At 41.9% G+C, this 23,723-nt stretch overlaps 1 protein-coding gene across 19 annotated transcripts in view; it reads right to left on the minus strand.

The window, feature by feature from the left end:
• SCEL (sciellin) overlaps positions 1-23,137 on the minus strand; it is a 124,918-nt gene extending 101,781 nt beyond the window's left edge. For 3 of the 19 annotated variants that reach the window (XM_025262724.3, XM_044927201.2, XM_044927193.2), the window contains exons 1-4: positions 22,042-23,129; positions 6,178-6,239; positions 5,385-5,502; positions 3-62 (exon numbers count right to left, since the gene is read on the minus strand). In XM_025262724.3, the coding sequence (XP_025118509.3) occupies positions 3-62; positions 5,385-5,502; positions 6,178-6,220 (221 nt within the window). In that variant the 5' untranslated portion in view covers positions 6,221-6,239; positions 22,042-23,129. Of the gene's footprint in view, positions 1-2; positions 63-5,384; positions 5,503-6,177; positions 6,240-12,670; positions 12,775-21,620; positions 21,939-22,041 lie in introns of those variants that run through there. The other 16 variants (XM_025262726.3, XM_044927204.2, XM_044927200.2 and 13 more) reach the window with 11 other exon arrangements.
• Positions 23,138-23,723: the final 586 nt, after the last annotated feature.

Raw genomic sequence — 23,723 nt, forward strand, 5'->3', positions numbered from 1 at the left:
ACCTGTCCAAGGCATCGTGGGAATTATGTCTGTGGAGCACCGCCCTACCGTAATTTTCATCTCTGCAGAGAAAGAACAAAACTAAGTCACGTGAAAAGTTATCACAGCCTTTAGTAAGCATTAAATAAGGCAGACAGGAAAGAGCTCGCAATGCTTGGCAAAGTTTATTCATTTTACTTCAGGCGAAAGAATACAACTACACATTTATTTTAACCAGACACCACTTGAAAGAGTACGGTGAAAAGAAACAAGTTTGGGAGTACAAATGACCATTATTCGGATTTATCCCATGAGATCTCCAGGTGATTCCACAACAGAATGAGTGTTTGCTTTTTGGTTTTTTGGTTTTGGTTTCTTTCATCAGAGTGTGGGAATGCTCGGCCAACTACTTAGTATATATTAGAAGCATGCTTTCCTGCAGGAAGGCAAACTTTTTTTCAAACATGTTTTAAATTTAATTAAGCCTGTTATGTCTGAAATTTTTCCCCTCGATGACCTTGATAGTTTTCCTTGACAAAGTGTAGGAAAATACATACCAGTATTTGTGGTTAAGAAGGTTGATTGTTCACAGATTTAGCCTATTTTTGACCCATGAGATTATATAGTGTGCTGTTTGGTCCTTAAAATACCCTATAAATTAGGCAAGGGAGACACTCATATCCAATTCACGGATGAGAAAATCAAGGAGTCTGTGGCTTTTCTAAAGCTAAGAGATTAGCAAGTGACAAGGGTAGGTTTAGGTCCCAGGTCTCTATATTCCAAACTTTTGCTTTTCCTATCGGTCAATCATGCAATAGGACTTCATACATAAAATGAAGTTATATCTTCTTACTTTGTACAGTGGACCTGAAGATATAGGTAATGTTGTATGTGTATGTGCTAGGTTGCTTCAGTCATGTCTGACTCTTTGCAACCCTACGGACTGTCAGATTTCTCTCCATGGGATTCTCCAGGCAAGAATACTGGAGTGGGTTGCCATCCCATCTTCCAGGGGACTGTAGCCTGCCAGGTTCCTCTGTTCATGGGATTCTTCAGGCAAGAATACTGGAATGGGTTGCCATGCCCTCATCCAGGGGATCTTCCAAACCCAGGGACTGAACCTGCACCTCTTATGTCTCCAGCATTGGCAGGCAGGTTCTTTACCACCTGGGAAGCCCACAGGCAATGTTAGGAAATGTCAAAACATGTAGTAAAGACTTTGGCCTTGAGCCAAGGCAGAGAGTAAATATCTGAACCTTTCAGTGTGAACCCAACCAAACCTGAAATATCACATTTCTCCTGGTTCTGCTCCACTAATGTTACTCAACACTCTGGAACCACCGACAATAAAGCTATAAAAGAACTGCAGTAGATAATAAAAAGAAAGATGAACAGTGAAACTGAAACAATTCCAGCAAATATACACCCTCAGAGATCCCAAGAGAACCCTCCAGATTCCCAGTTATCCCCTCCCTACACTTGGGGGAGAGCAGCAGACGACAGATGTGCTTTTTGCCTGAAGAAAAATCCTAACAAGGAGCCCAGCACTGGGCCAGCGAGTGTGCGGGAAGCATCAGAGCCAATTTCCCCTTCACTGAGAAGCTATCACCCTGTCCAAGCTTCCCTAGGCCTTTTTAAGGAAGTGTGCCTGGCATAAAACCATCACTTCTACCGACTGTAAATTGTCTTAGACATCTCTATCTCCCCACATCTGTGCAAATACTTGCAGCACCAAATTTACCTTTGATCTCCCTCTGTCACTTTGGAAAAATAGAAATGTCATAATAGGTTTCAAGAGAAGCTGTAAATGTTGCTTTATAGAAGGAAATGACTGTAGGCCAAGAGTGTTAACTCCAAAACTTAGTATGTGAAACTGATTGTTATCTAAGAGTGTTACCTCCAAAACTTAGTGTATCTCCAAATACCCCTATAGTTCCTCAAATAATAGAATTTAATAACAGAATTCAAGAACATTTTTGTTCACCATTTACAAGTATGTTCCTCAAACAACCATGCATGGATAGTTTAGTAGAAAGCATGGAGTAAGTATCCTTCAATGCAGGGCTTCCCATCTTCAGTGTTCTTGACATTATGGGTTTGATCATTTTTTGTTGTGAGGAGTGTCCTGTGCATCGTATTAATAGGTTGTTTGGTGGCATTCCTAGTCTCTACTGACTAGATGTCAGGAGTACCCCCCCCCCTAGTTTTGACATCTGTAAATGTTTCCTGACCTTGTCAAACATCCCCTGGGAGCAAAATTGTCCCTCACTGAGAACAGCTGGTGTAACAGAAAGACAATGGGTCATGTTACTCTCAGCTCTTCCACTTAATAGCTGTGTGCTCTTGGACAAGTTACCTAACTTCTCTGAGCCTCAGATTCCTCTTCTATAAAATGAGAATGTAATACCTACCTTGTATGATCTCTTCAAGAAAATTAGAGATACCAAGGGCACATTTCATGCAAAGATGGGCTCTATAAAGGACAGAGATGGTATGGGCCTAACAGAAGCAGAAGATATTAAGAAGAGGTAACAAGAATACAGAGAAGAACTGTATAAAAAAAAGCTTCATGACCCAGATAATCATGATGGTGTGATCACTCACCTAGAGCCAGACATCCTGGAATGTGAAGTCAAGTGGGCCTTAGAAAGCATCACTACGAACAAAGCTAGTGGAGGTGATGGAATTTCAGGTGAGTTATTTCAAATCCTGAAAGATGATGCTGTGAAAGTGCTGCACTCAATATGCCAGCAAATTTGGAAAACTCAGCAGTGGCCACAGGACTGGAAAAGGTCAGTCTTCATTCCAATCCCAAAGAAAGGCAAGGCCAAAGAATGCTCAAACCACCGCACAATTGCACTCATCTCACACTCTAGTAAAGTAATGCTCAAAATTCTCCAAGCCAGGCTTCAGCAGTATGTGAACTACGAACTTCCAGATGTTCAAGCTGGTTTTAGAAAAAGCAGAGGAACCAGAGATCAAATTGCCAACATCTGCTGGATTATGGAAAAAGCAAGAGAGTTCCAGAAAAACATCTATTTCTGCTTTATTGACTATGCCAAAGCTTTTGACTGTATGGATCACAAGAAACTGTGGAAAATTCTGAAAGAGATGGGAATCCCAGACCACCTGACTTGCCTCTTGAGAAACCTGTATGCAGGTCAGGAAGCAACAGTTAGAACTGGACACGGAACAACAGACTGGTTCCAGATAGGAAAAGGAGTACAACAAGACTGTATATTGTCACCCTGCTTATTTAACTTATATGCAGAGTACATCATGAGAAACACTGGGTTGGAAGAAGCACAAGCTGGAATCAAGATTGCCGGGAGAAATATCAATAACCTCAGATATGCAGATGACACCACCCTTATGACAGAAAGTGAAGAGGAAATAAAAAGCCTCTTGATGAAAGTGAAAGAGGGGAGTGAAAAAGTTGGCTTAAAGCTCAACATTCAGAAAACTAAGATCATGGCATCTGGTCCCATCACTTCATGGGAAATAGATGGGGAAACAGTGGAAAGTTTCAGACTTTATTTTTTGGGCTCCAAAATCACTGCAAATGGTGATTGCAGCCATGAAATTAAAAGACGCTTACTCCTTGAAAGGAAAGTTGTGACTAACCTAGATAGCATATTAAAAAGCAGAGATATTACTTTGCCAACAAAGGTCCATCTAGTCAAGGCTATGGTTTTTCCTGTGGTCATGTATGGATGTGAGAGTTGGACTGTGAAGAAAGCTGAGCGCTGAAGAATTGATGCTTTTGAACTGTGGTGTTGGAGAAGACTCTTTAGAGTCCCTTGGACTGCAAGGAGATCCAACCAGTCCATTCTGAAGGAGATCAGCCCTGGGATTTCTTTGGAAGGAATGATGCTGAAGCTGAAACTCCAGTACTTTGGGCACCTCATGCGAAGAGTTGACTCATTGGAAAAGACCCTGATGCTGGGAGGGATTGTGGGCAGGAGAAGGGGACAACAGAGGATGAGATGGCTGGATGGCATCACCGACTCAATAGACATGAGTTTGAATGAACTCCGGGAGTTGGTGATGGACAGGGAGGCCTGGCGTGCTGCAATTCATGGGGTCGCAAAGAGTTGGACATGACTGAGCGACTGAACTGAACTGAATTGATGATAGTTGTGAGATTTAGTGATGCTTTATATGTAAAGTATCTTGCATCTAACTTGACACGTAAGAGCGAATCAAAGAACATATGCATATGCATATGTGTGTATCTATCTATCTATCTATATACACATATGTATATACATGGGCTTCCCTGGTAGCTCAGCTGGTAAAGAATCTGTCTGCAATGCAGGAGACCCCGGTTCAATCCTGGGTCAGGAAGTTCCCCTGGAGAAGAGCTAGGCTACCCACTCCAGTATTCTTGGGCTTCCCTGGTGACACAGACAGTAAAGAATCTGCCTGCAATGTGAGAGACCTGGGTTTGATCCCTGGGTTGGGAAGATCCCTTGCAGGAGGACATAGCAACCCTCTCCAGTATTCTTGCTGGGCAAGTCCCCATGGACAGAGGAGCCTGGCAGGTTACAGTCCATGGAGTCGAAGAATCGGATACAACTGAGTGACTAAGGTCACACACATATATGTGTGTGTATGCTGCTGCTGCTGCTGCTGCTAAGTCGCTTCAGTCGTGTCTGACTCTGTGCAACCCCATAGACCCCCTCTTACACACACACACACACACATACACACAATTTTTAATAAATATATCTGGGTTGGACAAATATCTATTATAAATCTGTGCTGGCAGTGAGGCAATATGTTTAGGGACATAGTCTCCAAACCTTTAAACATATAGCTAATAGACGTAATGGTTAAAACAGACAATACTTTCTTGGTAAATGTCTTCACTCACGAAGTGACAGTGCATTTAGCAGCTTCCTGGATCTAGAGGTATACAGCCAGTGGGAACTAAAATGAGCCAAGAATTTATCTCTTTCACTTGCTCATAAGGAAATTTCAGATAAATTATTATTAAATTTGTGAATTTGGAATCATACTTCTGTTTGTTTCAACTGACATGATCAATATATACCAGGAATATCCCCCACCATGGACTAAATATTACCTTTTTGGAAACTGGAATGTCTTTTTTTTTTTCAGGTTATCAATGTCTATGCTACTCATAACAATGAAATCCTGCTTTCTCTCACTCACAACTCATGTTCTTTTAGGTATATGGATATTTAAGATGGTAGAGAGATTATTAAAAATCAGATATTAAAAATCTGATATAACCAAAGTATGCTTACTAAATCTTACCAAAAATGAGGCCAAGCAACAAAGTGCTTTAGGAAAACATCCACTTTCCAGTTGGCCATTAGTTTCCCAAATGGAGAATAGCTCTTTCTTCTCCCTGCTCCTTCCTCTCCACTCCCACTTACCTTTCTTCTTCAGGACGTTTCTTTATCCAGCTGTTATCCTGTAAGAAAGTCCTTCTTTTGTTGACCTCTTGGAAACCCTGTTGCCTCAGTGTGGTCCCCTGCGTGGTAGTCCTCATATCTAACAATAGAAAAATGAAACCTCAAGAGATACAGTGCCATGGAATTGAGTGTGTGTTTGCTAACTTGGAAATCTTGAGAGGCGCATCTGATGTCCAGCCTCCATCTTCTAGGCTGGAACCTCCAGTACTGTTTCAAAGTAGGATACACTGGCAAGAAAGAACAAATCCCACACCTATCATCAAAGATAACATAACATATAAGACTGCTCGGGTGCCAACTGAAACTACCTGTGCACGTTATGAAGCCCTGCCCTGCACCTGGGAATGCAGAACCACAGGCCTCAGCTAAATCAATACTGGGTTTAGTGGGTGGGCCACTTTGCTCAGAAAGAAATATGCCTTGGAAGGACACACAAGACTGTTTTGGAAGTACTTATAATACTCAATAAGTCTTGACACTTCTGATTATAAATAACGTGATTCTTTGATCCCATGGGAGTCAGAAATACAGAAGGTCACCTATACGTGATTTTTAAAAGAAATCTTTGAACTGCAATTAGATGAGTTAAATCTACAGCACTCTGACTTTTATCTTAAGCCTAACTTTGGCCATGTTAATTAAATTAGACTGCTGCTTCTAAGCATTTCATAGCTACATGAAAAAATTAGGAACTATGGATTGTTTTCCCCACATTTTTAAGTTTTCTGAGTAAGGGAAACAGCATCTACATTACCGTTTCCTGTGGGAGATGTTTTTCTCAAGGTGAAATTGGACATGCTGCCTTCCAGTCAGGACCTAAAAGAAAAATGGGGATGGGGAAAAACACGACAATGACTCAACAAAGAATCAACAAGGGGCTCGTTCATTGCCAATGAGACACATTTTTTAATGGCATGGACAGTCCCATAACCTGGATTTGATATATGATATAAACTGTCCCCTGAGAACATGAGAGTTCATCTATTCCAATTTATTTATTTTACAGATGAAGATACTGAAGTCAGGAGTATTTAGTGTCGCCTATGTTACAGGACAAGCAATTGACTGAATCAGCCCATCAGTAATTCATTTATTCAATGACTAAATATGCATTAGTTGAGAGCTTGGCACTGAACCAGGAGGTGGAGACAAGAAAGATAATATGACAAGTGTCTGTTCTGGGGCCCTAAAGGTACTGCAAGCCCCAGGTGTGGCCTTTCTGCCTAACAGAGAAGTCAGCCCTGAACTTCCACAAATATGAGACTCTCAGTTTTTAAACCAGAGGAGGCAATGGCACCCCACTCTAGTACTCTTGCCTGGAAAGTCCCATGGATGGAGGAGCCTGGTAGGCTGCAGTCCATGGGGTCGCTAAGAGTCAGACACGACTGAACGACTTCACTTTCACTTTTCACTTTCATGCATTGGAGAAGGAAATGGCAACCCACTCCAGTGTTCTTGCCTGGAGAATCCCAAGGACGGGGGAGCCTGGTGGGCTGCCATCTATGGGGTCGCACAGAGTTGGACACGACTGAAGCGACTTAGCAGCAGCAGGAGCAGCAGCAGCAGTTTTTAAACTGGAAAAGTCCTGGGTCAATAGTGATGACTTGGTCACCCTAGGTGGGGTGTTATATTTTTTGTAGAGTCCATCCCACCAGATGGTGTACGGAATGTGGGAGGGGCCCTCCATCTTGAGTCAGAATCAAGTCCTAGGTCCAGCTTCATGACATCAAAGTTCTGAACTAGTTAATCTCCCTATAAAATGGTCTAATGAAACCCACTACCTACCTCATAAGGTTGTGATGATCATCTGGACAAGGTACACAAAAATCACCTTGTCAAACTATAAATGAGTTGAGACTTACAGTTGCATCATCAGACAGCAGTTTACAGCTATAATGTGAGGGTTATAAAGCCCCCATCTCCCACCCTCTGGTTCAAATGTATCTCCTACGATAATGGACTATAGGACCTGAAAAGGTAAAGATATATTTTCTGGATCAAGGCATTGTTTCCCTGGGGTCTTCATTTAGAATATCAGTGCCCCAAGAGTGGGTGAGAAGTGGAAGCTGCTGGTGACTTTACCAGCCTAGTGCTTGGCACTATGAGCTCACAGCTTCACCTCTTCTGGGAAATTGCCCTTGGCTGGTGGGGCTGCCAGTTGTACACCCTCATCCACTACACCCGCAGCCAGCAACCTGACTACCCTGGAACGCAGAGCCAGGCGACTGGCGCTTCAGCCCTCACCGTGGCATTGTTAGGCCAGCAGGGGGCGCATCATTGCCCAGCTCATTCCCTTGCCTCCCCAACCCTCCCCCCCTCCTCCCTTTCTCCTTCTCTTGGACACATACCCTTCATAAATCACAGGCACCCAAGGGCCTCTCAGTCACTGCTTCGAGGGGACCCAACCTCAGACTAACAACCAGCATAAGACTGGCAGCTATTCATTCCGCAGAGTCTGACGGTCTCAGTGAAATTAGAAAGTTGTCCTCAACTTGTATCCGACTCTTTTGTGACCCCGTGGACTGTGGCCTGCCAGGCTCCTCTGTCCATGGGATTCTCCAAGCAATCCACTGGAGTGGATTGCTATTTCTTTTTCCAGGGGTTCTTCCCAACCCAGGGGTCAGCTCGTGTCTCCTGTTTGGCAGATGGATTCTTTACCACCTTGCCACCAGGGAATTGGAAAGACCGGTATCTAAGGTGTGCTATCTACTATGTCACTTTGGGGATGATATTTATAGTTCAGCTCCCTTATGTGTAAAATGAGATGAACTGTGGTTGTTTTGAGGGTCAGATTTGTCTATCAAGATGATGACACAGGCTTCTATCACCTCGGAAAGTGTAAAGTAAAGACATAGAGGAGGTGTGGTTGGGAGTGGGGAGGAGATGCACAGCCTGGGCCACTGGGTGCTGGACACGCAAGGGGTATAGGGCAGACCCTGTCTCATGTATTTGAGTGAGTGAGTGATGTCGCTCAGTCATGTCTGACTCTTTGTGACGCCATGGACTATAGCCTACCATGCTCCTTCGTCCATGGGGTTTTCCAGGCAAGAGTACTGGAGTTACCATTTCATTCTCCAGAGGATCTTCCCGACCCAGGGATTAAACCCTGGTCTTCCACATTGTAGGCAGATGCTTTACCGTAAGGGAAGTCCTTAAAGGTGAAGTCTCTCATGTATTTGGAGGCCCCTCAAATTTGGAAGAAAGGGGAGGAAAAAGGGCCTGGCAAACTTCAGTCTCAACCACTTGTTCACTTCACCTCAGTCTGGCCTCACTTCTCTGGGCTCTTGGCTAACCAACTTTCTGTTTCTAAATGGGCTCTGATAAACCTTTTCCTGAGTCAGTAAAGACCTGAAGGGTTTGTAGCCAACTGAACTGGGATTCAGGAGAAGGAAATGGCAACCCACTCCAGTATTCTTGCCTGGAGAATCCCAGGGACAGAGGAGCCTAGTGGGCTGCCATCTATGGGGTCGCACAGAGTCGGACACGACTGAAGCGACTTAGCAGCAGCAGTAGCAGCAGCAGAACTGGGATTCTGACATGGGCAGAATGCTAAATGTACAGCTGGTAATGTATTTGCAGAGATTGCAAACTCAACCATGAAACACAGGGCAGGGTCCACAGAGAAGAGGCATTTGGCAATTAACTGCTTATTTGTCACTCACAAAAGACCAAGTGTCCTGTAAGTCAGACCCAAGACGTTGTCTTCTCATTTCCAGCCTGTGGGACAGATTAGATGCCCCCTCGGTGCTTACTATGCACTGAGTTAGGTCCTTTTCAAAATTTCTAACACCCCAGTGTCTCAGGATGTGTCTGTATTTGGAGGCAGGGCTTTTAAAGAAGTGATTACTTTAAAATGAGGCCATTAGGGTGAGGCCTAATCCAATCTCTCCTCTGACCTTATAAGAGGAATTTGGACACACAAAGACACCTTTTCTCTGGTGTGAAAGGACGCAGACAGAAAGAAGGTGGCCATCCTGAAACTGAGAAGGGAGGCCTTGCTGCTGCTAAGTCACGTCAGTCGTGTTCGACTCTGCACAACCCCATAGACAGCAGCCCACCAGGCTCCCGTCCCTGGGATTCTCCAGGCAAGCATACTGGAGTGGATTGCCATTTCTTTCTCCAGTACATGAAAGTGAAAAGTGAAAGTGAAGTTGCTCAGTCCTGTCCAACTCTTCGTGACCCCATGGACTGCAGCCTACCAGGCTCCTCTGTCCATGGGATTTCCCAGGCAAGAGTACTGGAGTGGGGTGCCATCACCTTCTCTGAACGGAGGCCTTAAGAGAAACCAAAACTGAGGACACCTTGATCTTAGACTTCCAACCTCCAGAACTGTGAGACAACAAATTTCTTTCTTTCTTAAAGAATTTTTAAAAAATCTTTGGGCCCCACCACATGGCATGTGGGATCCCAGTTCTCCAACCAGGGACGGAGCCCCACCCCTTGCATAGGGATCTCAGAGCCTTAACCTTAGGACTTCCAAGGAAATCCCCCAGATAACAAATTTCTCTTACCAGCCTGTGGTACTTTGTTTTGGCAGCCCTAGCAAACTAATAGAGTCCTTACGGGGGAAGTAGTTTAAACATTTCTAAAATAGCTAAGTCATTCAAAGAGCTTCGTGCCACCATATCTCTGACCTTCATTTTTTTAATGGCCCCACTGCACAGGGCTGTTGTCCATAGCCATAGTATCTGCTCTTGACAGGGTACCTCACAGGCATCATAAACTCTTCCTCACATAAACTCTCCACAGCAGCTATTACCTCCATCTCCCAGATAAGACACCTGAAGCTCAGGGAGAGGATGTAACCTGCCAAAGTGGAAACAAGCAGAATCTGGTTCTAAACTGAAGCCCACTCCTTCCTCGGCAACCAGCAATAATGGTTGTGATGAGTCACTGCAAGACGGGACAGGTACCTGGCATTACAGGTGGCTGGCATTACACAGCAGGGCCTGCCTGACTCTTGACATCTCTGGAGTCCCGTGATCTCTGCCCACAGTGCCTGGCAGCAGGAGAACCAGGACAGCTTCTCAAGGAATCACTGCCCCAAACAAACACACAGAGCAGCCTAATCCGTGTATTCCCTGATACTTCCTAGCTTACAAACCTATGTCCATACAAAATGTGCACACAAATAGTCGTGGCAGCATTATTCTAAATAGCCAAAAAGTGAAAATAACCCAGATGCCCATCAATGGATGAATGGGTACACGGCATGTGGTACACCCATACAGTGGAATATTAGTTGGCAACTAAAAGAAATGAAATGTTGATATGCAGTACAATGTGGATTAAACTTGAAACAAGCTAAGCAAAAGAAGCCAGACTTAAAGGGGACACATGTAGGGTTCTATCTGGATGTTGTTTCTTTAGATTTTCCTTGGTATCCTCCCCATATTCCACCTCAATTTCCCCCCAAGCCAGGCTTCTGCTGCCCCTTTATGCTCTGCTGGGTAAGAAAGAGGAGAGTTCAGACAATAATAATTTGTAGATGATGTTGTAGTAATATATAATTTATCTCATTTCATTTACATAGCCATGTTCTAAGAGTAATATAATCCCAACTTAGCAGAGACATGGCTCGAGCAGTGGCTGAGAGGCAAAGCTGGGACTCCACCTGAGGTTTTCCAGCTCAAGGTTCATCATCTTTTCCTCTCTGCCAGGGACTCCCTGCAGTTGTAGAGAGAACAGCACCTCCTCTTTACCTTATATTTACTCTTCCCCAGTGGCTCAGCAGATAAAGAATCTGCCTGCAGTGCAAGAGATATACAAGACCTATGTTCAATCACTGGATTGGGAAGGTCCTGTGGAGAAGGAAATTGCAAGCCACTCCAGCATTCTTGCCTGGGAAATCCCATGGACAGAGGAATGTGGTAATATGTAGCAACTCTGTATATTTGGGCTTCCCTGGTGGCTCAGATGGTAAAGAATCTGCCTGTAATCCGGGAGACCTGGGTTCGAACCCAGGTCAGGAAGATCCCCTGAAGAAGGGAATGGCAACCCACTCCAGTATTCTTGCCTGGAGAACCTCATGGACGGAGGAATCTGGAGGGCTACAGTCCATGTGGTCACAGAGTCGAACGTGACTGAGTGACTAACACACACATACACACCTTATATTCAAGGCTGGCTCTAATCAGATCCTGCTAAAGCATCTGATATTTTCACGCTTTGGTAGCCAGGCATTCTCTAGAAGGAGTCATAAGCTCTGAAATCCAGACAAGATCAGGGCCCTTACTGTTGTCTCCCTGCCAATGAGTAGCCTCTGGTATCCCATAAACACCTTTCTGGCCCCACCCCCAGAGTCTCTGGGATACTTTCTAGGAATAGCTTCCAGTGACCTCACTTGCTTTCTCTGGGACACCCCAGTTTCAACTTGTTCCCTCTTTCATGAAAGTTCCTGGGAAGGATTAGGCCTTTTGCACTTCACACTTCCTATCTCTGAAATTGCCAGACTAAAGGTAAGAGTGGCCATCTCTGGACTATGAACTAACCTCAGGACTGAAGTCACACCCTAACAATGGCAGAGCGGGAAGTTAGAAGGAGCAGGGTTCCTTACAGAGTTGCCAGACAGCCCTGGATGATCTAATTCTTAACTTTGGGTGAGAGAGAAGTAAACCTCCTAGTTTATTCATGAGATTACTCTTTCATATTTTTGTTACTCAAGCTTAGTGCTCTTCTTGCCTGTTACAAGGTCATTGTGTAGGTCTGAAACAGAAGGTCTAAAAGCCCATGGTGGTCTTCAAAATATGAGATACTAGTAACTCTTTTATTAGTAAAACACTATTTCTTGCAACATGTCCATGTGTTTGATGCCCCTAGCAAGAAGGATCATGTGTTTGTTCCTACTGTTGCTTCAGATTGTGCCACATGCTTAGTGCACAATGTCTTATTTAATCCTCCACATGAGTATCATTACTTCTAATTATAGGAACTCAAGAGAGGCTAAATAACGTGGCCAAGGTCACAGAGGAAGTGACAGCCAGGAACTGCAATTAGGTCTATATGACTGCAACGCCAGGGTCTTCTCAGTGCAGGATACTGCATGTTGCACAAAGTATCATGTGATGTTGCCAATCCCAGATATGCAGGAAGTGCCCACAAGTTCCAAAAGATGGGAGATAATGGGAGGAGCTGGGAGGAGCGGCAGTAGTAAATAGCTGCTCCATCACCACTGAGCAGCTCAACCCCGAGCCTCTCCCCTTCCGTGGCCACACTGAAGCCGTGAGTGACCTGGCACTATTCCTTACCTGACTCCTCCTCTGAATCTCTCTCCCTGCTCCGTGGCTTGATAATGTTTTATACTCTTTCCGAGCTGCTTGCTGTCCATCGACTCCTTTTAAACCACCAAATGCTGATGTGAAATGAGACAGGAAAATATAATATATTCTATTTTTAAATGATAATAGTGTAATAAGTATGCAGGAGTTTTTTTTTTAAGTGAAAAGTGACTAATACAGTGGGAAATTTTTTTTTTTCCATCAAATCTACATGTTTCACTCACAACTGCACAAACTTCCTCAGGGTTATCTGCTCTTTTATTTTTCCTTAGGACCCACTGGCCACAGCACCCTAATTATCTCCTTATGTCAGTCCATTTGGTGGCCCCAGAACCATTTCTAGAAGCTCCAATCTAAAACCTTTAAGGTACAAGCTCCTGTTTCATCAACCTCTAATTCCACAGAAATTTTACTGCAATGGAACACTCCATCTTGACCAGAATATACATTTTTTACATATGGAAATTTTCTGTACTGCTATTAAAAATGGATCAACAATATAGGTCCCTGTGAATAATGCTCTTGTTAAATACCTGTTTGTAGAATGGGTTGGAGATTAAAAACCTTTCAAATTGGTAATATCAAGAAATACATGCAGCAAAATCTCATTTTTATATTATTTTTTAAAGAAATTACTTATTTCAGCAGCTGAGGTTATGCTGAGTTTCATATTTACTTAACACCCAGATAATCACACTTCAATAGTCTCAGTTCAGCCAATTAGATTTATTTCTAAGTGCTGTCCTTGGCTTCCTTCCAATCAAGTTTTAAACTTCTCATGAGAAAGATGCAACTGTCATCTTGGCTTCTCAAAATGCCGTTACTGGCACATATGCCAACAACTATATTTTAAATGTGCAATATTATGGGAAAAGATGTGTACAAAGATGTGTCTCTATTATGCTGGGAACTACAGAAACTTTTCCCTTTTAAACCACCAAATGCTTAAGTTGAAAACTCTGATGTGAAATCATGTTGTCAAAAGTCAATAGGGAGGGAATTCCCTTGCTGTCCAGTGGGTAGGACTTCACACTTCCACTGCAGGGACCTGGGTTTGATCCCTGGTTGGGGAAGCCACGTGGCATGGCCAAAAAAAGTCAATATGGTAGAAGGAAAAAAATATATATTTTCAACTTTTGGCCTCTCTTTCATTTCCTCTTAGTGGCCAAACACCAGAAAGTGCTAGTTTGTACCCAATTCTACAGCTTCTGCCCAAAGACATGTGTATTTACATATGGAAATTTTCTATACTGAAAAAAATTGGTCTTCTTAAATTCTGAATTACAAAGCCAGTCAAGTTTTCCATGGTTTTCTTTGGATGCATTTGAAACTATCAAACATCCCCTATTTCTTCAAGTTGTCCCTTTTCAGATCCTCTTCATCTCCCTCTGGGCCTTATCAATTTCTATCTTGAATAATAGCACTTCCTTGAGAGATTTAGGTCACCAGGTGATCCCCCTGCCCCCGGAGCCAGTCAGCCCCAGCTCCTCCTAGCCCAACTCAGAGACTCCCCTGGGTCACCTCCCAGCTGAGCTGCACTCCTCTCCATTTTTGGGTCCTCCTGACAAAAAGACTTTGTGGGTTTCTCTCTTCCCTCCCAAGGACAAAATGCCTCTTGACATACCTAATAAGTGCTACGGGTTACCACTCCCTGCTAACTCTCCCTAAGAAAGATTGTGTGAGCAAAGCAACTGGAATGAGGTGGTGCAGAGATGAAAGAGACTAGGAAGAGCAAGACAGAAAAGAAAAAAAAATGCAGGGCAGAAAATAGGTAACAAACTAGAAGATGAAAGAAGAAAAGAGAAAAACGCCAACAAAAAGAATTCACCACTGGTACTTGGTCATGTGATAGTGTTAGCCCTATTCAGCTTAGATTGTATATGTATTATGCTAGGGCTTCCCGGTGGCTCAGCAGTCAAGAGTCTGCCTGCATTGCCGGAGCTGAAGGAGACGTGGGTTCGATCTCTGGGTTGGGGAAGATCCCCTGGAAGAGGGCGTGGCAACCCACTCCAGTATTCTTGCATGGAGAATCCCATGGACAGAGGAGCCTGTTGGGTTACAGTCCATAGAGTCACAAAGAGTCAGACATGACTGAAGCGGCTTAGCACGCACGCATGCATGTATTATGCATAATACATACCCACATAATGCCTTAAGGCTGATACTGAGATTATCCTCCTTCTCCATCTAAGTAAACTTTGTAATGAATGATTTCAGTGAAGTCAGAGTCTGTTTGCAGAAGGCAGTGCATGAGTTGGAAATGTGGAGAGGGGGTGATATTAGTTCCTTCTGTTTTGTAGTTGAGTAATGTCCTCTAATAAAAAAAGAAAACAAGGAAAGTAGGAGGAAAAAATGGCTCTTTTTGGAAAGAGGTTTTTAGGATGAGCAGTTTGCCTCAAGTTACAAAGCCAGTGCACAATTGGGATTCCAACCCAAACAGGGCTGACATCAGAGTTCCTGTCCCAGAAGCTCGGGAAATAAAAAGGTGTCAACAGGTAGAAAGTTACCAGGTTAAAAGAAAGGGTGAGGAGAATGACATTCCCTTTGCAATAGAAATGTGTGATGGACCTCCACCAAGAGAGAGATTTGGGGCAGACTTTCTCTGATCTTTTTAACAAAGTATCATGGGAACAGCAGAGAGATAGTTGGATGCTCCAGAGTCTCTCCAGAGTTAATTTATTGAGCTTCTAATATACTTAGGTAAATTGATATCTTTATGGAAAAGACCAAATGCGAATAGTTGCCTAGGAGAAATCGCTAAAGTGATGAGGGGAAAACCAAAAGCAAACATATACTATGGAAATAAACACAGCAAAAATGTCTAGAATGACATATGTGGCTTGGTGGTATTCATTTTTGTGTATGAAAAAGCCTTCATGGTTCAATAATACCTACTATACTTGCTTCCCAGAAATTACTGATAATAGGGAAAAACGCCTAGAAACTGAAAAAAGCACAAACGCTATTAAACTATTTTCAACAGAAGAATAAGAGAAACTCTATAATTACAAACCAATAAACAACAGCATTATCTTCTGTGAGATAAATACAACAAACCATCAAACAACTAATTATCACCTAAAAGAACATGAAATATTATGTAAGGATAAAACAAACAGAGCTTCACGAAGTGTAAACGTTAATAAGTGCATTTAAGTTAATGGACTATGTTTAGCCTTCACACGCACTGTAGAAGGAAATCCAATAATTACGAGGCTGGGAAAGACTTGCTTAGCCTGCTGTGATGGTTAGAAATTTGCTATTTCTTTAGTTACACAGCTTCCCAGTCTATACTTGCCATTAGAAAACTTGCTTACTGAGGGTGAAATAGTTCAGAATGTAGCACAAAGGAAATCTTGGAGCCAGCCAGTTATCTATATGCTACGAATTTGGAATCTGAAAACCATCAACCAAGGGCTTTCCTGGTGACTCACTGGTAAAGAATCTGCCTGCCAATGCAGGATATGCAAGAGACACGGGTTCAATCCCTGGGTCAGGTAGATCCCCTGGAGAAGGAAATGGCAACCCACTCCGGTATTCTTGCCTGGGAAATCCCACGGACAGAGGAACCTGGAGGGCTACAGTCCATAAGTTCATAAAGAGTTTGGACACAACTGAGTGACTAAACAACAAACCATCGACCATAAAATGTTTTTACTGCTTGTTCTTGCTTTTAGCATGAGCCCCCAGCTGCCCTTATTTCCACCACCAATCTTTACTGCAGATGATAGATAACATCAAGCTGTAGCACGCAGAGTCCTAGTCTCTGTGACAGTGATTAAATTCATATCATGACACTGGTCTAATGTTTATTATTAATAATAAAAATGCTATCTAATAAAAATTATCTATTGCCTGAGCCCCTCAAGCACTATTTTCAGTTCTAACTGAAAACATTTGTTAAATGAGTAAAAAAACCCAAATTTAGACCATGTACTGTGAACCAAAACACTGTTACCCTAAGTTCTTTATCTTAATCTTATTTCATATTCACTACAGCTCTGTCATGTGGTCACTCTTCATCTCAATTTTACACAGTAAAATCTCTTATTATATTAGTAATATATGTTCAACAGAAAATGTGGAAAATATAAGAAAGCACAAAGAAGGAAAAAGTCAGATACCTTTCATCAACCTTTGTTCTTTTCCTCCAGGGTTGTTTTATTACCATTATTATCATTTTGCATATTATAGCCTATTGATGCACATTTTCAATACCATTTAAAAATATTTGAATAATTAATTCTTCTGCAAGTACAAAATATTTCATCTTGTGGGTCTATCAGTATAACATAACTCCTCTGTTTTTTTCCAACAAAACCATACAAATCTTTTGACCACATCCCTTATTATTCTTATCTATGTCTTATAGATCTTTAGAAGTAAAATTATTTGCCAAGGGGTGTAACTTCTAAAATGTACTTGGTCTGTATTGTGAAATATCTTCCCATAAACTTTATACCAGTTTACAATCCACCCTCAGCACATGAATGTCCACACACTGGCCAGGATTTAGAATTGTCATTTATTACTCTCTTTAATAATTTAATACGTGAAAGTAGAATCATTTGGGCTCAAATGCATATTTTTATAATTTTATTGGTTATTTTCTTATTTTGTGAATTATCCACTGATTAATATTACAGATTTCTTATTGCTTTCTTATTTTCTTTGTAGGAAAACGTTTATATGTCTGACATCTTTATAGGTCAGAAATATTTATTTTTACTTTCCCAGTATTCATTTGGCTTCTAATTCTGATTTTTCATTAGCAGCTTCTAATTTTGTAATTCTCTATCTTTCCCCTTTTGAATTCTTTTACTCCTTAAAACCCCTGTAGACCATCAATAAAACTTTTTTTCTGACCTCAAAATCCAAGCGATCACCAAATACTGTAACTCTTCTCTTACATCTCTCTTGATTGTCTATCTTTCTATATTCAAGCTGGCATGATTTGCTTACAGTTTTAACAGCTTCCTACCTATATTCCCAATCTCTAGACTTACACTCTTAATCCATTCTCACAAGTCACTACTTTGCTTAAAATTCTTCAATGGACTCCATTTATGTCAGGATAAAATCCAAATTGTTGACAAGGCTGACAAGTCTGTACCCTCCAGTCTTCTTTCTTCCCACTCCCCATGCTTCACTCAAGCTCTACTTTCAGCTAGACTAGGGAATTTAGCCACTCAGTCCTATCTGACTTTTTGTGACCCCCATGGACTGTAGCCTGCCAGGCTCCTCTCCAGAAGGCTTCCTTCTCCAGGGGATCTTCCCGACCCAGCCTGGGTCTCCTGCATTGCAGGCAGATTCTTTACCATCTGAGCTACTGCTAGACTAAGTCGTTCCAATTCCTGAGGGCTCCATCCTTTTCATCACCTTTATGCTGTTGCTCCTGCTACAGTTTTTGCCTAAAGCATTCTTTCTGAGCCTCTCTTCACCCTTGAAGAAGGCAATGGCACCCCACTCCAGTACTCTTGCCTGGAAAATCCCATGGATGGAGGAACCGGGTAGGCTGCAGTCCATGGGGTCGCCAAGAGTCGGACATGACTGAGCGACTTCACTTTCACTTTTCACTTTCATGCATTGGAGAAGGAAATGGCAACCCACTCCAGTGTTCTTGCCTGGAGAATCCCAGGGACGGGGGAGCCTGGTGGGCTGCCGTCTATGGGGTCGCACAGAGTCGGACACGACTGAAGTGACTTAGCAGATTCACCCTTACTCTCCTTTCAGGAAAGACTTTTCAGGTCACACATTACATATCCTCCTAGAGGCATTCAGTGATACCATCACAACCTGCCTGCACCTTCACTTCTCCAGGCTGAGTTAAGAGGCTTACTAAGTGTTCACAAGGCAAAGAGTACCTCTCCATAACAACATTACCATACAGACTGCCTGTTTGCGTGGCTGAATAGTTTGTCTCCATCTCCAACACACACACACATTGTAAATCTGAGGGTTGTTACCAAGACCATTTTCTCTACAGTTGTATTTCCAAATATTATTATTGTGTCTGGCACATAATCAATTCTAGAGGAACATTTGTTGCAAAAATGAGATAATAAATATTTACACATTTTCTTCTAATTAAAGAATGTATTTTATTGTTACATATAAACTCTAATCTATATGGATTTACTTTGATAATCCCTTTCCCACTGATACATGATTTTTCCTTTGTCACATAAAAAATTTCTTATATATTAAAGAATGTGCTTCATGGCTGTCTCTTCTGTTCCATAGATCTACCATTAGAGTCTGGCAACAGAAACAAACTATTTTAGTTCGGTCTTTTTATAATACATTTTAATATTTAATACAAGCACCCCTCACTAATTTCCCTTGTAGAAATTCTATCAGCTATTCTAATTTATTAATTTCTTAAGATAAACACTAAAATTATTTTCTTTGATTTCAAAACAAATATTCTATTAACACTTTTGATTGGAACTGCATGAATCCTATAAAATAGTTTAAGAAGAGCTGACATTGATGACATTCAATCTGTTCATCCAGGAACCTACTCAAAGATGTTTTTTCTCAACAAAGTTTAGGCCTTATAGTAAACTTCTGTGATTTTCTTAATCTAGGTCCCACATTTCTCATATGGAAATTTTTTCTCCATGTTTTGCATCTCTTTGTGTTCTTGTGAAAGACTGCATAAGTAATATTATCTTATTATACAAATATATGCATAATCAAGCAGGAACCCTAAATTTTCTTTTTATTCGCTGGTACTGTGAGGTAAGTATGATCATACAAGTGACACTTGGTCTAAGTGGGGTCATAATTAAATCCAAGTCTATCTGGATTCCAGCCTTATAGATTTCTGTCAAATGTTTACTTAATGAGAGACAGAACACTGGGAAAGATGAGGGAGGAAGGTAAGGCTGCAGGGAGGCCGTTTTCTCCAAAATACTTAAAATTAGTTCTTGATGCAGATGTACTATGCATATCTTGTGGCTTCTGAGAATTTTCTGGAATACTGTCACAGTTTCCTGGGATGGGTGTATTCTAGTTTAAAAAAGTATGGTCTATATGATTTATTACTTTCTCCCAGAAGGTTCCATTAAAAGGAGACTTAATCACATTTTAGGCCAGGAAAACTTGGGTCTCGAAACAGAGAATAAATTATTTAGACGCTTAGAGCTCTCAAGTATACAATTACAATGAGTTCAGAACTAGAAGTAAGCCAGTTGTTGTTTAATGGATAGCTATAAAAAGCACTCTTCCATTTAATAATCACAGTAAAAGGATGATTCATATCTTTAAAAAGCTCAGCAACTAACATAAACACAAATCTAATAAATATAGCTGTTATTTGACAGAGCATCCATTTACGGACGGGTCTTTACCAAATTCTAAAATCACATGGATTTTTTTACAGTGGACTAGAAACCCTTAAGAAACACATTTGATAAAAAGTTTTGATTCAAAAGTAAACTTCAAGCAACTACAGACAAGTTTCCAATAATTAATACACAAAACCCTTATTTCAAAGTTCTCAGCAAGAGAAACATGATCAACCAATAGCCTAGAAGCAGGACCATGTCAGAAGACAAACTGTGGGACCAGCAAAGGTTTCCCATGGACCACTGGCTGGTCAATGAGTCTATCACATCCCTCTTGAAGAGTGCTTGGAGTCGATGCCCAAATCATAGGGTCACTATCAGTGAAAATCGCTTGAGTTGACTGCTTAGTTAACTATATACAGTTCATTTCACAGTCTGGGCTTTGTCATTCAAAACATCTCCTCTTTGTTGACAAAGTCCCCAGGAAAATGAATCTCTCAGCTATTTCAATCAAAATTCCAGCAGTTAGAGGAGTCAGCCAGATGAACAGCACCTACAGACTGGCAGCCGAGGTGAGGCTGGCTCTGAGTGCGTGTATCACAACCTGCAACCTACCTACAACCTACATGTGCATACTATATCATCTTCTTTATGTCAATTGGCTCTAAGATTTCACATGAAGCTAAAATTGTAATAAAAATCCTGGCCTTTTATCTGCATTCTCTGTCTACCCTGACATTCAGAATCGACCAAATGTTTTACCAAAATTTTTATTGATGTAATCTCACAGTTTTCTCAAATTGATTTTCCTAGTACTTAAGTTCTGGAAGACAGCAAACATCAGAAGGACCATTTGTGCATTAGAAATGGTGGAAGAGAAAGCCGGTTTTAAATCTGATCACATTTCATGACAAAGTTATAATCCACAAATGATACCTTTTAGCTTTCGGATTGCTAAAAATGTTTGAAAACCAATTATAAAATTCCTCAGTAACCTTTGAGCACTGAGCTCTAAATGCCTCTGAGATGGCAGGTGACCTGCTCAGCAATGGAAAGTGATGTAATCTCTAGAATTCAAGGCCGAGACAGATGTGCTGTGGGAAGCACCCTTCTGAAAGAAAGAGAGCTCTCTTTCTTTCAGGGTGATTAGCACCTGGGTTTGATTCCCACAGCTCTGAGTTTTGAATGGAAATGGTGGAGAAAAAACACAGGTCTGACAAATCAGCTTAGCTATTAATTATAAAAGAAAGCCTGGTTAAAATAACTTTTCTATTCTTATCAAAGGACTTCTAAAACTGGTTTTGCAGGACTAGGATTTGAATAGACATTGAAAATTGCCCCCATGTACATTAATCAATTTGGAAATTGGAACTCAGGATATAACATAGTCAAGTTGGCAAAATGCACACGAATGAATCTCTATGGGAAACTGCATACCACCCCTCAGCCAGTTAATCCCGCCCTGCTTTATTTCTTGGTACATTCACTCAATAAACATGATTTTCTTATTTGGAGAGGACAGGGTGGAGAGCTAGCCCTCTCACATAGCTCAGTGACTGACTTGCAGTGTTTTCAGCAGTCAAGATAAACAAATAAAGACTTCTTATCTATAAAACGGTAGAGCTCACCATTTCAGTAAAAGCGTCATCTGTGAAGACAGGGAGCTCCTTTTAAAAAAGGTTTTTATAGTATCTTGAGAAAGTAAACCAGCAAATGCTGGCCCCTCGACTTAAAGAATTTACTATCCTTATGTGTGACCAGATTTGCCAGCTGACAGCTCCCACATGGAAACTCAAACAGGCTTTCATTTCTCTGCTGCCAGAAATGTGTAAAATTGTGGAGAATTTAAAAGCAACGCCATCTAAAATCACAACAAAGAGCAGCAGAGCTGTGGACAAGCAGAGCAGCCAGTTGGAAGCTGTCAAAATTTCACCGGAAAGAAGACAAAGTTAACAGAGTAAGTTCTAATTTTAACCACTTGCAAAGGAAGCAGAGAAAGTGACGCAATAAAGCAGATGTCTTTACCTTTGCAAATATAATTCAACTTACCTGTCTTGGGCAGAAAACCGGGACTTTCTGTCTAAACAACCTGCAGTGATTCCCCCAGGTGATCCGGCTGAGACGAATGAGTACGTGGGGTTTACTGAAAGCAGTTTCCACCTCCACCTGCCTGAGTTAATGAACAGTTCAGAGGCTTCTCCTTCAGTGGCTGAGTCACCCAGGGAGGGGGTGGGTGGTATGAGAGAGGGTGTCACCTTGTACAAATACCAATTCAATTAAACCAGCTCACTCACCGACCTGCTGTCTTTGGTGAATTCTTTCTGCAATTTATGGCCTTGGTAGACCAAAAATATGTACTTCTGTTATCACCCTTTTAATTGACATCAACAGCACATACTACTCTACCTTGACCAGGTGCCACAGTATCCAACCTATCTTGGATTCTCTTTTAAAAAACAAAACACTAAACTTAAGCTGGGAGGGATCTCTTCTCTGCCCATGGTGCCTGGAAGACTGGGGCCCAGATACACACACAGGAAATGCACTGCTCTTTGGAATCAAGATCCTTAGGAGAGAAAAGTCCTTTGGAAGGCTGAGATCAGGAAATAGGAAAGCAATCTGTTACATCCTGAAGTAAACGTAAGCATTCTGATCGTTTTGTGATTTCACCGCCTATGAAAATGTGAAAAGCATCCTGGAAACTTCTTTCTCATCTGAGAGCAGCAGTAGACTCCAGTGTCGACACCTGCTTGGAGAGCAAAGAACACTGAAGCGGAGCTACACTAGGTGGGGGCTCCTATTACAGGTTTGAAATGTACCTTCCGTGACAGCCAGGAGTCTTTAAAGAAGCTTAGTGAATCTGGAACACTGCTAGAGGAACGAGTCATTAGAATGTCCTGGGTCATCTCTGTTCATCTGCCACACCAATAATTAACCAAATCCTCCCCATTTCAAGACAGCTCCTGAAAAACCACAGTCCAGCGGAACTACAGTCATAGAAGTGACTAGAAGAAGATACAGAAACATTCCCATTAGAAGGTTCAGGCAATTGCAGGATGCAGCTATTATGGACTGGGACATCCCTATCTTAATGTGCCCTTATTCTGGGTTGAGGATTTGAACATTTAAAAAGGAAAACAAGGACTTCCTTGGCCATCCAATGGTTGAAACTCCATGCTTCCAGTGCAGGGGTCCGGGATTCGATCCGTAGCCATGGAGCTGAAATCTTACATGCCGTGTGGCTGGGCCAAAACTTTAAAAAAAAAAAAGTCAAATTGAAAATGTTCTTTAAAGGTTTTATATATATATATATATATACACACACACACATATATGTGTGTGTATATATATATATATAGTGGTGGTGGTGGTTTAGTCTGTAAGTTGTGTCCGACTCTTGGGACCCCATGGACTGTAGCCCCCTAGGCTCCTCTGTATGTGGGATTCTCCAGGCAAGAATACGGGAGAGGGTTGCCATTTCCTTTTCCAATGTATATATGTGTGTGTGTATATATATATATATATATTCCCTGGTGGTTCAGATGGTAAAGAATCTGCCTGCAACCCACGTTTGATCCCTGGGTTGGGAAGACCCCCTGGAGAAGGAAATGGCTACCCACTCCAGTGTTCTTGCCTGGAGAATCCCCAGGGACAGAGGAACCTGGTAGGCTGCAGTCCATGGGGTCATAAAGAGTTGGACACGACTGAGCGACTAACACTTTGACTTGAGA

This window comes from Bubalus bubalis, chromosome 13, assembly GCF_019923935.1.
Source record: "Bubalus bubalis isolate 160015118507 breed Murrah chromosome 13, NDDB_SH_1, whole genome shotgun sequence".
Classification (NCBI taxonomy): Eukaryota; Metazoa; Chordata; class Mammalia; order Artiodactyla; family Bovidae; genus Bubalus; species Bubalus bubalis.